At 36.2% G+C, this 16,624-nt stretch overlaps 1 protein-coding gene across 1 annotated transcript; it reads right to left on the bottom strand.

Moving 5' to 3' along the window:
• Positions 1-806: 806 nt before the first annotated feature.
• On the bottom strand, positions 807-5,956 carry LOC129279433 (galactose-3-O-sulfotransferase 3-like). The gene is made up of 2 exons (XM_054915542.2): positions 5,613-5,956; positions 807-4,216 (listed from the first exon to the last, which is right to left on the bottom strand). The coding sequence occupies exons 1-2, from the start codon at positions 5,951-5,953 to the stop codon at positions 3,472-3,474; spliced, it is 1,086 nt and encodes a 361-aa protein (XP_054771517.2). The 5' UTR covers positions 5,954-5,956; the 3' UTR covers positions 807-3,471.
• Positions 5,957-16,624: the final 10,668 nt, after the last annotated feature.

Consider the following 16,624-nt stretch of genomic DNA (forward strand, 5'->3'; position numbering starts at 1 on the left):
CGTGTCAAACGTGTACATAAGTTGAACAGTTAATACCACTCCTAGTCCTCGTTGTTGAAGTATTGGAAAATAATAAGGTGAACGATTTTGGACAATAATATCAATCTAAATAGTGTTTCGTGGCCGTTATCTATTATATTTCCACTGATCGTTCCACGCAGAGCTTTGAATTTGACAGGATAATTAAGCAATTCATAGGCGCCCTCTACCGGTAGTGTAACGCTGGCCAGTTGGATTGGAATGCGTCTAGAAATGGTAGATTTTTATATGCTATTCATGATAATGTTTTTAAGCAGGCATATAGAAAAGGTTTTTCTCGGAAAGAGGAATGCCTCCTTCATCAAATCACAGTAGGTAAGTGCAAATTAAACTATTATATGTTTCAAATTAAACAGCACTCTTCCGGCCTCTGTGAGGTGTGCAAAGAATTTGAGACTATTGAACATTATGTTTTATTTTGTTTAAAATATGTAAAGGATAGACGCATTATGTTGAATAAACTTAAGATGAATTACCCGAATCTTAAACAATTGTTAATTAATCCCGATTATACACGGGAACTACTATGTTTTATATATGCCACTAACCTTTTTTACAGTTAGGTGTGTGTCCTTTTTTTTTTTTTTTTTTTTTTCTTTCAAACACAAGAAGGATTTAAAAATTGTATTAATAAGAAACTAAGAAAAGACGAGACAAAAGAATAAGAAGGACGTGTAATTATATGTGATATCACATTTGAATTGTTATTTGACGAATATTTTAAGAAATTCTATAAATATATAACTAGTAGCCGATTGGTTAGCTGATGTGCCCTTTTTCACGAAAAATCATTTAGCACGCGCGATATTTAATTTCTCTATTTGTATTGAAGTATTATTCCTCGAAGATGTTTAATCTTGTAGGACCTACTAATATAATAGGTGGATGGGTGACTAATCTATATTAATATGTCATATAATCGTCACCAATGGTTTAACGTCGTATGGATCTCCTTTGCCGACGACGTCCTACTTACGAAAGTGACTGGCGCGTATAATCTGGAGAGATTGAAGAGCGCCATCATATTCAACAACAACAACAACAACAGCCAATACTAGGGCTCCCTCACCATTACTTTGAAGCATGTTTCATGTTTACATTTATCTTCATAAATATGGTTCATAGAATGTAAACGACTTTTAACCAGTTTTTATGTCAATCATCAAATATATCTACTTAACCTTGAAGAAGATACGAGGTTAATTTGTTTGATGATGAATTAAAATATGTTCAGATTCAGCAACATCATAAATATATCATTAAAAAGATAAGAAGCGTCAATAAAGACGACGGGCCCGGCCCAAAACCCCGGCACGAACATAAGAAAGCAAGAAAACGCAAATAGACATTTAGATATATTTGTCTCTTTCTGTCTGTGTGTATACATTCGAATTATATCACATCAATTTACACAATTGGCCTACCAATATCGGCCGTTTCATAAAGTCGTAATTTACGCATGACGTTATCTGTGAGCGACCTGTTACCGTTTTTCGTCAAGGTGATAAATAACATTTCCCCATTTTTTTTTCCTTTGGTGCTCTTCGGTATAACTCACAAGAATTATATCTTATTCGTAATGGAGGAAACAGAACAATATGTAAATCAACGATAAGCAACAACGAATGAACTCAAATGGAAATGAAACCCTTGGAAGGAATAAGAATAAGTACGCCTGTTTGAAAACGGGCGTAAAAATATATGAATAACCAAAAAAAAAATAATCAGAAAAGGCGTAAATATTATTTTAGAATGCAAACGCCGTTAAAATAAACACCAACCAACCAACCAAACAAAACTGGATAAAAAATAGAGAGAATTAAAAAATCAACGAAAGTTTGAGACAAATTGAATAAATTATGAGAAAGTTATGAGCATTAATTATCGAGATCACTAACAATATGACCATCCTCCTGTTGGCAATGCGACCAACATGTGTGTGATGTCACACTTTCACGACTGCCCAGTTACATTTATACATATTTCACTTAAAGGTCTCATTTAAAACAGATAATGTACTTTTAAAAGGGCGAGAAAACAACACCCATGACAAAAGTCAAATTCCTGCACAGGGTTCAAGGTGGGAGTTAGTGTGTCCTGGAATCACGACACAGGGTGCTTTTATTTTCGTTAAAGGCAAGTTCTTAACCGTTTTGTGCAAAATATAGGAAGGTATTTCTAACTTCCCTTATACATGTTATATGCAATTTGTGTGATCACGGGCACGTTTCAGCAAGAGCATTTAATTGGTTGAAAATGAAATTCCGTTTGATATTTTGAGTTTCGTTTGATCGCAGCTATCGCAGCAAAGCACCCCATGTGATAATCAGGTGGAAATAAAGGGCAAGTCCACCCCAAAAAATATTGATTTGAATCAATAAAGAAAAATCTAACAAGCATAACGCTGAAAATTGCATCAAAATCGGATGTAAAATAAGAAAGTTATGACATTTTAAGATTTCCCTTATTTTTCTCAACACAGTACTGTTGCACAAGTCAGTGATATGCAAATGAGAGTCAGTGATGTCCATCCCTCCCTATTTATTTTTTCCCATTCTTTGAATTTATACAATATTTCAATTTTTACAGAATTGACAATACTGTAAAACTTTACTGAACCACATAATGTTAAACAGTGTTAATTCGACATATCCAAGAGGAATAAAATCCGATTTTACATGACAAGTGCGAGAAAATCAGCATATTTCATATAATAGAATACGAGTGGGTGACGTCATCAGTACCCTCAATAACTAATAACGACAAGGGGAGCATTTCATCGATATTTTCGTCCGACAAGTTGTCAGGTCTGACAACTTTCCTTGATTATGATTGGCTGAGAGACACTGTTACCATAGTGACTGTTATGAAACGCTCCCCAGAATGTGCATTTAAATGTTTTGTGAAATTTGGTGAAACTTTAAAGTCCGATTTTGATGAACTTTTCAGTGTTATGCTTGTTGGATTTTTCTCTTTTTATTCAAATCAACTTTGATGGGGTGGACATTACACAGTTATGTTTGTGCGAATCATGACCTGCGCATATTCTACACTATGCGTACCTCGAACATTTAGATCGATCGATTTCTAAAAATGATCTCGTAACTCCGATTTGAGTATAAGGTGTTCAATTCATCGGAACTAAAATTTCAAGAACGTGAATCACGTCCCTGGTTATAAGAAGGTAGGGTTTTTAGATTGAACATCCGACGTCTACAGAATTAATGTTAGCGTATCTGGTAACTGCAAAAAAATTAGTCAGGTGAACGGAGATGAAATGTTCAATTCATTTGAACTACAGTTTCAAGAACATGAATCACGTCCCCGGTTATAGGAAGTTAAATTTAGATCGGCCATCCGACGTTCACAAGATGTATCTGGTATTTGCAATTAAAAGTCGAATAGAGATTTAATGTTAATTCATGTGAAGTTTCAAGAACATGGATCGCGTCCCCGGTTATATGAAGGTACATTAAGTTGGGCCATCCTACGTCTGAACATGTTCGTGTATTTTGGATCTCCCCAAGTAAGCTGAACACAGATCTCAGGAGCGTTCACATTCATGGCATATGTGTCTGATCTGCGGTCAACTTTCTTTACAAGTGTTTTATTCAGACACGTATCAGAAACATTCGAGAGCATATTTTTCAGAGTTGCCAAGTCCTGGGAAAATGACGGTCCGTATTCTCGGACCTTTTGCCAAAATGTTTCGTTAAAATGAGAGTAGAGCAAAAGATCTGACTTGTTCCACTCGCGTATCTTATCACCCAACGTGAAGTTGTCTTTCTGCCGATATTTCGAAGAGCGAACTCCGTGCTTCAGATATATCAAATCGTCCATGCTCCAGCATAACATCTTACGAAGCAAGAGGAGAGATTCTTCGAAGTACTCCGTGATCATGACGAGATCGAAAACGGAATCCAGCTCTTTGATTTTATTCATGACTTTCTCTTCGTCGTCGGTGTCGTTATGTTCCATACCAAAGTCAAAAAGTTGCTGGTTGTGCATGCTAAATTTGTAGTATTGTTTCTTACCCATAACGTGAGAGAAATACTTTTTCGGCTCGGAGAGGAAGAGGTCCATGGGTGCTTTAGACTGGGGCAAAGATTGCCAAACCTCGAAGTAATTAAATGCCGACTGCCACTGGGCCGCTGGCTCCCGGATGATAGTCACGTAGCTGTAAGATAATCGAAAAATGATAAAGAAAAACATTTTTTTTTTCATATAAAAAGAAAAGCTTGTTTAAAAAATAGCAGAAAAAAATAATACAAAATATTGGTGAAGGTTTGAGGGAAATCCATTAAAGATTAAGAAAGATATCAGAGTTTTAGGTTTGGATTTGTGACGTCATAAACGAGCAGCTGCCCCATACGTTATGTGATATGATATGCATAAATTTCAATTTATAATGGTTCGTGATGACTTATTTTTGTTTTCTTTTCAGGAACGAGTGTAAAAGGATTCGTCTATTGATATACTAAAGGTACAGTAATAACCATTAACAATTTTCAAAGAAAATGAAATTTCATTTATTTTTTTAACCATGTGATATGTACGAAAGCTGCTTGCATATGACGTCAAAAATTAAAAAAAATGTTTTCTTTTCAGAAACGAGTGTGAAATGATTTGTCTATTGATATACTAAAGGTACAGTAATAACCATTAACAATTTTCAGAGAAAATGAAATTTCATTTATTTTTTAACCATGTGATATGTACGAAAGCTGCTCGCATACGACGTCAAAAATCAAATAATTAAAAATTCTAATATTTTTTTTATTCTTTGATGGATTTCTCTCAAACCTTCTGCAATATTTTTTAATCATTTTTTTCTGCTATTTCTAAAATAAACTTTTTGTCAGGGTGAACTTCTCATTTAATGCCTTTTTGGAGTTATGGTGAAACCCCAACGTGCAAATCATTCTCCCAATCCATTACTGGATTGTATAAACATGATAAATCTGAATGCCCTAAAACAATTTTGATGTATAGAGGATATAACCCCCCCCCAAAAAAAAAAAAAAAAAAAAATCGTTTTACATGATAAATCTACGATTTTAAATGACAATATGCACTCTAAAAACACTAAGTAAAATTTTACCCAATATTGGGTAAAAAGGGAACATGCATGTTTGCTGGTTGTTGTTTTTTACCCCATTTGGGCTATTCCAAGGCAACATTGCGTAAAATTTGCTAAATATTGGGTGTCATTTTACCCAACCAACATGCATGTTCCCATTTTACCCAATATTGGGTTTTCATTTCTATGTAAAACAATATTTCAGGCATCGTAATTAAGGGCTGACTCTTGAGTAGACCAGTTTCCTACATTAATTAGTAAAAAAATAATCGACAATACTTGAAATATAATTCAATTGATTTTGACCTGCTGAACATGATTTTCTTGTCTTTTTGCCAACTACATTTCATCAAGTGCATTCTTTTTAAAAATATATTTATGCAATACTTGATATAATGTGATTTATAATTAATTTACACTCATGACTTCTTTACGAAGTACCCCGAAAGTACCAGAAAATGATTTTGTGATCCAGGAAGTATCACTTGTTTACCTGGCATTGTGGAACACTTTGTCCATCTCCTTCTTGTTGAGACGAGCGTGATTGGTCAGCATATCATATCCCGTTTCGAAAGTCCAGTTGCCCTTTCGAGTTTTTTTAGAGCCTATCTTGTCTACAGCAATATTCTTGGCGGTGAATAGGAGCTTGCAGTTCACGAAGTGCGAACTCTTTGGCACGAGGACGGTAAGGTTTCTGTCGAAGGCGTATCGATCGAAGATTGAACACATTGTTGTGGAACCAGTTTTGTGAGTCTTGATGTAGACTACCCTGTTATGGGGTTGGCAGGGAGGTTCCGTCGGCATGCGACCAACATGACCAAGGGCTGTTGGCATCCTTTGTCTGTAGAAGTTAAAAAAAAAATCAAATGGAGAGAGAAAAAAATATGGCATGGATTGCAGAAGCACAAAAAGCGTGAGCCCATTTCATGAGAACCATGCTTGATTATACGTGTACACTGACTGGACAGAATGCAGACGCATTGAATAATATTGTAACGTAATAAGCACATCCGACTGGTCTTAGTTTCCATAAAGATGATGTTGAGCTGGAATTAGGGAACTTTCGTTGAACTGGCCCCTGGAGCCGATTTTCCCGCGGTTTTCATAAAGAGTTACAACTATGGAAACTTTGCAATCATGGCAACTGCCATGGTAACATAACTCTATAGCCAATCACTATCAAGCTTCCCATTTTAGTTACAATCAGTTCGCATAGTTACCATAGTTGTATGTCTCTATGAAACAAGCACCGGATGGTATTTTACCACACTTGACGAATCATGAATCCCAAATCAAAATTTCTAATAGATATTCATTGCTGATACGACATGGAGACATACTTTCATTATAAGATATAATTAATCACTCAAGTTTCCTTTCACTCGATTAAGCCTTTTTAAGGGTTGTCTTTAGTTTTGTAAATCGAAAAAAAAATCGAAGTACTTTTGAAATGATATTGGCCAACATTTGCATAGATAATATTGACGGAAAATGGTCCTCAAGAATGAAATAAACACATGAAATTATTAGAGCCATGTTATTTGCCTAAGCGATGTACAGGTTCTAGATAATACGTGGTCAATATGTATTTGCCTTGTGTGGGTATTGATGTTTTAAACTGTAAATACATTACATGTACTAAGAGCAAGGGCAAATTCGGAGTTTCTCTCTTGAACTGTTGAAACAAGCATTGCTGACTTGAGTTGACATCTACAATGATTACTGGGCGAAAACGAAATATCTGAGGAGTGACGGTAATTTTCCTTGGCCCTGGAAAACGCGGGAGCCTGCACCCCAATAATTTTCTAGAGTTCTGCCGATATGTGGTGTTACTCACACGTAACACCATTTGTAAATTAGATTGGCACGCTAAAATGTAGATGTTTAACCAAAATCTCCTTTATTTGGGAGCGAAAACTATTTTTTTCGCACAATTTGGTTTGGTTGCTGACTATATAGAACTACTATTAACAGTAAAAACGCTGTTTAACATTAAAAAAAAAGTTTTTTACTTTAAGAACTTTACAGTATTTAAACAGTTTTAACAAGTGTATAAAATCTTAAACAACAAAGCTTGAATTGTAATATTTAATAGTCAATAAATTGACATGGTTATTAAAACTATGAAACAACTATTGTAAAACAGCGTTGTATATTACTTAACTACAGCGTTTTAACTGTGTAGCACAATTAAAGGGGAAGTTCACCCTGACAAAAAGTTTATTGTAAAAGTAGCAGAAAAATGGTTTTTAGGAAAATCCATCATAGAATGAAAAAAAAAAAAAAATTAATTTGTGATTTATGACGTCATTTGTCAGCAGCAGCAGGTTCCCCTTATTGTGTAATAAAAAAATAATAATGAAATATCATTTTCTTAAAAAAGGAATGTTTTTATTGTACCCTTAGTATACCAACAGACAACTAATTCCATAGCCGCTCATCAAAGAAATAAAAATACACTGAGTTACCATGAACCATTTACATAGATGAAACTCATACATTTTATATTTTTTTTGTCATGACATAATTATGGGGTAGCTGCTCGTATATATGACGTCACAAAAAAAAAACCAATTACTTTCTTAATTTTTGAATTATTTTCCTCAAACCTTCACCAATATTTTTGTTCATTATTTTTATCATTGTTTGTCAGTGGGACCTTCCCCTTTAAGACCGGCAAATATGTACATGTATCTTTTCATGTTTTATTTTGATATATGTCATCCCATAGAAACCTGTAAAGTACGGTAATCATGAAGAACTTCACAAGGAATATTTTTATCTTCGGTCACTCCATTTCAAAAGTAAGTTCGTTTTGTAATTACCTCTTATATCTTGATTAATAACACCAATAAAGACATAAGCAGTAGTTTTGCTTAATGATTTTCATCAAAGCACCACATGCAGAACATTGGCATTATTTCCAGTCCGAAAAAAGGCGCGTCTAGAAATAATTTATGCGCTATAAGTAATTCGTGCCAACCACTGCAGAAGAATTTATGCATGTATCTGAGTCCCTATCGAGGAATTCCTCTGAAGATTTCCACCGGGTCGATTTCCATCACAGAAAGTTGGGAGTGCTCAGACGTGTCTCTTTGCATTGTCACAGATATTGCTATTAAAGATAAGAATGCATACGCTTCTAATTATTTTCTCATTCCTTTTTTCTCGTGTATTCACATCTTCAGTGGTTTGTTCCAATCAACTGCAGTGTCAAGGCAACAATGAAGGTAAGATCTGGGCCCCGTTTCAAAAAACGTGTTTTCATAACAAATTTGTAATAGTTTAAAGCTTCTGAAAGCATTCAATCTGATTGGCTGATGGTAACCTTATGCATTAAAAAAATATTAGGTAAAAGCTCCATGAGGGTTATTATGTGTCCAACCAACATTGGGCATTTCTTTTGGGCATTTTTATTTATCCGGTGTGATGAAAATTTTGCCTATTCTAAGAAATTGCTGCTTATTTTTTAACCTTACTGGACAATATGCTTCCCGCTTTGGTAAAATACTGCCCAAAATTGGTTGGACACGTAATTACCCTCGTGCTGGTTAAAATTTTACCCAATATTTTTTTACAGTGTGCCAGTAAGCAAGGCATTTAATCAACGGTGCTCTTCAAATACAGACTCTTGGTAATTGTGTGTACACTTGTAAAAAAAACTGATGGCTTTTGTGAATTTTTTCGGTGTATAAATTAATCCGTGTCACTGCTACGGCAGCATCCATATTCTCTAAAGTTTTGCATTTCTTTACAAAAATGTTACTACTCTGAAATTTTGGGGGACGCCCTTAAAGGCAAAATTTTGTAATTAAAAAATAATTTAGGGGGAAATACCGAAGACAGAATTTGGTTATCCTATGAGAAATTCTTAATTAATTATGAAAACCTACCTTTTATCAGTAGCAAATTATATCATTTTCGTTGTTATTTGTGATATATTCCTTGTTATTTGTTAATTTACCCTCTTTGCATTTTCCTTCAATTTTGATATTATATTTTATTTTGTATTTCGCTACTTATTTTGTCTATTCATCCAGCGCTTAGAAACAATGCGTATTAAGCGCTTTATAAATGTTTTATTATTATTATTATCATTATCATCACTATTATTATTATTACCACCCGTAAATCTCATCGATAAAGACAAATGAAGAGTATTTTTACTGTGGATCAAGCTTTTCATCCAATATTCCTAATTATTGAAATTGAAAGAACGTGAACTCACTATTCAATCTTTCTAGAACCGATTTTAGAGTTCTATCTTTCTGCAATTTTTCAGTTCTAAAGCAGGGATGGGGCCTAATTACCGCGCTGAGTCAAACGCAAAGCTACCCTTGTCCAAAGTGAGGACATTTCAGGGAACTCAGGGTACCCGGGGAACAATTTTCGTTGCAGACTTTCGGTCACACGTTTGGTTGATCAAATTATTCAACTACAAATGTTGATATTCATCATTTTGTTCTGCAGAAGATATCGCCCAGGCTTGTTTTTCTTCGCTCTGTCTTGAAGGCGTCCACTACTTTAGCTTGTCTGATGAGCCAACTTTGACGAGCTGCATGGGAAGAAGTGAAGAGGAGGGGTATCCTTTGATGACTATGTTCAATGGCTCTAAGTGCTACGGTCTCTGTGAGAAAGCCTGCATCGTATGGGAAGATGGCCTTTGTGGACATTCTTGCTTGGGGGACCAGGACACCACAGGATGCGGAACAACAATGACTTTGTTTGAAGGTGATCAACATGAGTATATCATTATATATGAAGAATATGAAAAAAATAAAAGAGGGGGATCGGGGGGGGGGGGGGGGAAGAGAGTTATTTTCATTAAGGGTTATTTATGAATGATGTAATGTAATGGGTACTGATTGTCCTTCAATAGTTGAGATATTTCCTCATGTGTCTTGCATGGAGAAAGAATAAAACCAGTTGAGTTATCTGGTGGCAAAAAGGCTAATCAGTCAATGCACTGTGAAGTACCTATAAAATGTTCTTCGTTACATCTAATATTCATATTCTACAAAAGACTAGATTGCGGTATAACCCTCTCTCAACCATTGATTCTGTGTGAAAATTTGAAATATGAATTTTCTAAATAACTAGCTCCCTCTTTCGGTAATGTTAATTTTTTTCGTTATCTGCAGATTTCTCATATCGCATTACTACGTAGTAATTGGGTAGCAGAAAGTTTCATACAAATTTTAATATTTGGATACTCAGCCCATTCCGTGCTTGAGGGTGGCTTAATATATAAGATAGATTGATAGATAGATAAATGGTATTTATTGTGATAAAAATTCAATTAGCAGCCAAAGGCTGAATTACATGAATTTGTACAGAGTAAAATTTTAAAGATGTCATGAATGTAAGCGTCCCATGCACTTAATATTTCCTTGAATGATCACCCCGAGCACTTTCATCTCGTTGGCAGCACGCAGCCTCTCATTGTTGAGATTCACTTGAGTTGGCGGAGGAATAAACCAGTTCGTAGTTACTTCATGGACAATTTTGGTCAAATGACCTTTCATTTCTTTCATTATGATAGGCAGATTTCAAAGCAAGATATTACGTAAGCTTGCCTTACATAGCAGAATGAAGAAATTGAATAGACTAGGTGACTAGAATAGCACACAAATGAACACTTTATGAAGGCATTTGTTGCATTCCTACTTTGAATGTTGCATGTTGCATAATGTACTTGGCAAACTGTGAAATACCAGTCGTTCGTGGACGCATTGTTCTTTTTTGTGGATGTAAATGAAACCACAATTCAAAAGAATATGTGAATAATCAAAGTTGGTGCTTATCTCATTAGATTTTAAACCACCATGTCACTTTAGTACAAATGACCTACCTCTGATCATGCGTAGAATCTTTTGATCATGCGCAGAAAGGAACTATGAACTGGCTTTCTTGAAGCAAACCTGCATGGTGGATCATTTCCTCGGGTTGAGTAGCGCATGGTTATCACGGCACCATTGAGGCTGTTCTCACTACGTTCCTAAAACTAGTTTACTGGGAACCGGTTCAGAAAGCCAGTTTGGAAGATCGCTTTGCTAGCGTTCTCTCTTGATCACACGAAAGTGGTTTTCAAAATCACTTCACGTATAGCGCTCTTGTTGCTATGGAAACGCTCTCAGTGGGGAGACACGTTTCGCGCGAAATTCGAAACCGCAGCATAGGCATTCTACACCTGTCGTGTGGAGTAGCGCGCTCAAAATGTGCGAAGATCGCTTCCCGAAGAACGGTTGTGTCCTCACTTACGCTAAAACCACTTTTCCGATGCGAAGCGATCTGTTCGAGGCTGTTCTCACTCAGTTCCTTAAACTAGTTTAGTGGAAACTAGTTTAGTGGAAACTAGTTTTACGCTAAGTGAGAACGGTCGAAGCGCTCTTGGAAGCGCTCGTCCAAACCAGTTTGGAAGACCACCTCGCGATGTAGTTTTCAAGATCGCTTTGCCTCGTTAAACTGGTTTTAGCGTAAGTGAGGACACAACCGTTCTTCGGGAAGCGATCTTCGCACATTTTGAGCGCGCTACTCCACACGACAGGTGTAGAATGCCTATGCTGCGGTTTCGAATTTCGCGCGAAACGTGTCACCCCACTGAGAGCGTTTCCATAGCAACAAGAGCGCTTTACGTGAAGTGATTTTGAAAACCACTTTCGTGTGATCAAGTGAGAACGCTAGCAAAGCGATCTTCCAAACTGGCTTTCTGAACCGGTTCCCAGTAAACTAGTTTTAGGAACGTAGTGAGAACAGCCTCTTCGAAAACTACATCGCGAGGTGGTCTTCCAAACTGGTTTGGAAGAGCGCTTCCAAGAGCGCTTCGACCGTTCTCACTTAGCGTTAAACTAGTTTCCACTAAACTAGTTTCCACTAAACTAGTTTAAGGAACTGAGTGAGAACAGCCTCATTGACTCAAGGATAGAGAGCGAGTCGTGTAACACATCATCCTGATACATGACATTGCTATTGTCATATTGTATTTTAATAGGGGACCTTTCTGATCAAAATACTTTTATGTAACATCGCAATCTCTCTAATAAAACACAAGTACGTCATATCTTACACATCATATCCCTTTGGGTTGTTATTCTTTCATAATAATCTTTGGAATGGTGACTTCTGGGGGGGGGGGGGGTCATCAATACTCGAAAAGAAAAAGCTTTTAATAGGTATAAAAAATATCAGTGTATTCAACCCTGTAAATATTGGGAGTAATGGAGCTAAGTATCATATCATTTTTTCTTAGTGACCATTCAGACATCAGTGAACGAGTTTTGCAGACAGAAAGAACAACACGTAAATGGTGGGTAGTTTAACCAGTAATTACTGTGCCTTCATCTATATCATTATTATTTATTTCGAAATAATAATTGGAGTTTAATTAGAATAACCATTCTTTTTTCCATCATCATTATCGTTGTCATTATCGTAATTATTACCACTATCATTTTTACCCACATCATTGATAATTATTATATTTTTGATATCCTCATCACTGTATTATCAATACGCCTTCTGTTATAATTATTACTAGCTGCAATATTACTACTACTACTACTACTGCTGCTGCTGCTGCTACTATTACTACTACAAACCATGGCAATAATATCACACTGATGGTAATATTAATAATAGCAATATAGTGATAATAGGTAATATTAACCAAGTTGATTGTTTTTAGCGTTCCCATGTATTGTCAGAATAACCTCAGTGATATAATACGAGTGGAAATAGTATACTGTAAATCCACTCTGAAGTGTTTTATTTGTTTTAACATTGACTCAACCTTTTAAAATGTGAGCTATTCGTCACCCTTGTCTGTGAAATAAATGAGTTTATGAAAATTGCAATCGAAAATACGGAACCTTTAAAGTGCCATCGACTTGATGACTTGGCGATATATATACAGTATATATATATATATATATATATGGGGGTGGCTTCAGAAGTCCAATTTGTTTAGACTACTCTTACATTAGCTATAAATATATACATTTATTCACGTTTTCTTTATAAAAAGCAGGATTATCCCATTCGATCCAGAGGCCCGCTTTACGAGAAAACCCTTCTATTCTTAAACATAGCTTTTATATCGATTTTGTTTAATTTTGAATGTATTTTATATTGTCTATGATAAGAAGAAATAAATGAATTTAATGAATGAAATTTGATATCAAATATAACACACATCAAGTCTAGGATTTTTTTTATTAAGACATTTGTATTATAAACCGATGCTTTGAACTTGGGAAAGAAGAACTCAGGAATAGAAATGCAATAAGCGTATTCTCTTATGATCCTCTAACTTGTTTGCACGCATTTGACAGGTTGGATGTACCTCTATATCTCACTACCAATCGCTATCGCTCTCATCGTTGGAATGGGACTCCTTTCACTTAGACGACATCGCCTCGTTGTGCAACATCGATCTCCTACTACTAGCCACGGTCATCACACCGCAGCGCCTCCACACCAGCACCATGCGGATTGGAATTTATACCATGACTATGCCGACATACGAGAAACTGGTCGAGCTGACGATGCGACTCAAGAAGAAGATACGGGTGCTCGCGATGTATCTAACGCTCCTCTGACGTACGCGGCATCCAACCTACGGGGCCAGTCGATCACTTCTAACCACCAGAACCCCGGCGCGGGAAACCATTTCCGCGATGACAGTACCCTCCAGTACGTCGTAACCCCCACACTGGATACATCACCAGCAAGTCCTATGTATCGAAGGAGTGAACCAGGTGAAGATGGGTATCTCATTCCAGAACCACTGCTTTCCACTCCGGCTGATCCTTATGCTTCAACTCTGCTTGGATCGGTTAGGGATGCCGAGAGGTTCTTAGATTTGGTGAATGAATCCGTTTCTGAAAATAACTACGTCGATTTTAATTAAATACGCCGTTGCACGTTTGATTGTAATCAAATAATTTCCTTGAAAAACACAGTGGAAATGCCAATAATGTAAATATCACGTTGGTATTCTGTTTGGGATGTTTTAAAGCCCCCTAACACCTGACCGAATGTAGGCGGACGAAGGGTGACGAATGTGAAAAATGCACGAAATGCACGCGAATTCAACGATTTCAAATAAATTTTTCGTCAAATCATGCGATCAGAACGGTAAGCGAAGGATACATATGACATGCGAAGGATATCGATTTTTCGGTTCACCTCTTTGAGTAAATTACAGCCGAATGCGAGCGAAGGGTTGATATAACCCAATAAGACGAACGAACAGTGAGCAATGGTTTGATATGGCGCGCGATTTGAAACGGAGACGAGGTAATAGATCGGGCGTTCTTGTACGTTTGTGTCATCGTGCTGCTTCGTTAAGAGTTCTTTCGAGATCGGTCCACTTTGGCAAAAGCGCGATGAGGGACTATGCGCGACAATAACACACGAACGATAAACGCACGATTACCGCAGACTAAATAAGAGATGCGAATTCAAACAAATGACCAACGACTTTTCAATCCGTCGTGAAATTTTAAACATGTTCAAAATTTCCGCGCGAATTTGAATAATCGCAGCTGTTAGGTTAGAAGGTGTACGAACCCAAACACGAAGGGTACATATGATTTATTATCAGTTACCATTGAAAACGATTTTAAAAGATGCCTTTCGCCAGCCATCGCAAGGCATATTTTAGGCAATAGGTGTGAGGGTGCCTAGGGGAACTCGAAATTTGACATGCAAAACGAAAAGCACTACTCACAAATGAAGGGTGTTTGGTCTCCAGAAAAAAGACAACCCCTAAGAAGAAGGTTATCACTCCCAAATAATTTGGGTTCCTTCCTCTCATTTTTATTTTTTTAATTTTTGTTGTTGAATGGTGTGCAACTGCACCTACCGCCCACCCCTGAATCCGCGCCTGGTATCTAATGTTGCTACGATAAACTTTCTTGACCTGACAAGGTTTTTCTTTTTCCTTCATAAAGCCTCAAGCTTTCAATGATAATTGTATATCTCAAAGCAATTTTCCTTCAAGTTTTGGCTTTAATGAAAGGGCAATATTTTTAAAGCCTTTTTTGCCGTAAAAATTTTCTCCTGATAATCAGGAGAAGAAGCATTTTTGTCTCGCCTGTATAGCAGAGCGAGACTATAGTCGTAAAGATCAAAATCAAGGTTACGTTTTTGAAATGACGTCATAACTTTGAAAGGTTACAGATCTAGTTCATGAAACTTGTACATAAGGGTAATGGTATATCACTGAACATCCTGACTGAGATTCGGGTCACACGCTCAAGGTCAAAGGTCATTCAGGGTCAACAAACTTTGGTCATGTTGGTGGTATTTGTTGAATTGCTGTCATAATACTTAGAAACTTTATGGATCTAGTTCTTGAAACATGGACATAAGAGCAATGGAGTATCACTGAACATCCTGTGCAATTTTTAGGTCTCATGACCAAGGTCAAATGTCATTTACTGCACGAACTGCTGCCATGTTCGGGGGATATGTTTAATTGCCATCATAACTTTGAAAGTTTATGGATCTAATTCATGAAACTTAGACAAAAGAGTAATCAAGTATTATGGAACATCGTGCATGAGTTTCAGGTCGCATGATCAAGTTCAAAAGTCATTAAGGGTCAATGAATATATTATCATATGAATGATGTCTTTTAAAACAATTATTCAATACAATACAAAAATTGAAAATAACAACATTTATAAACATTGAAATAAAAAGTATGTAGTTGATAAGGCAATAATTTTTTTTTACAAAAGATCATTAAAATGTATGGATATTAAATAAAAGTTGTGTTTTTCCCATTCATGTTTAAAACTTGATATTGCAAGTATTTGTTATCTTGCTTTCAAAGGAATAATTGGCCCATTGATTAGACATGACAGAAGATTGGTTGATTGATTGAATACAAGGTTCTATCAACTTCGATATGACTCTTCGAATAGCACTGTCTATCCCGTATGATCCTTATATCAAATTTTTTATGTCGTTCAAAATACGAGAGGCGCAACTTAATTAAAAATATCTTTGATAATAAGCATATTCCTATCATAAACGCCAGCCGTTAAGGACATGACCAAATGGAATGAACGCGTAACCATGCTCATCTTTGATCTTTATCACTGTTACCGTAGTTACAACTTTATTGGGCTGTTACATTCAAATTTTTTCACAAATAATTCTTGAATACATGAGAACATCCTTGAATGTGAAAAGTAATACTTAGTGTGCGATGTACGGAGGCTGTACACTCTAAAAAAAAAGGTTTACCCAATATTGGGTAAATTGGGAACATACATGTTGGTCGGGTAAAAAGATACGTAATACCTTTGTAAATTTTACGCAATGTTGCGTTGAAATAGCCGAATATGGGGTAAAAAAATATCCTGCAATGCAAACATGCATGTTCCCTTTCTACCCAATATTGTGTAAAGTTTTAATCAGTTTTTTTAGAGTGTATTATTACAAACTATACGGTGTGATATGAAATTTAAAACTAGTTCGAATATAGCACGGCAT

Source organism: Lytechinus pictus, chromosome 16, assembly GCF_037042905.1.
Source record: "Lytechinus pictus isolate F3 Inbred chromosome 16, Lp3.0, whole genome shotgun sequence".
Classification (NCBI taxonomy): domain Eukaryota; kingdom Metazoa; phylum Echinodermata; class Echinoidea; order Temnopleuroida; family Toxopneustidae; genus Lytechinus; species Lytechinus pictus.

Bases quoted from the DNA above. Each gene is read 5' to 3' on its own strand.
- LOC129279433 (XM_054915542.2), bottom strand. From the start codon at position 5,953: ATGCCAACAGCCCTTGGTCATGTTGGTCGCATGCCGACGGAACCTCCC. The intron at 4,217-5,612 runs GTAAACAAGTGA...ATTATCTTACAG, and splicing joins AAAGTGTTCCACAATGCCAG to CTACGTGACTATCATCCGGG.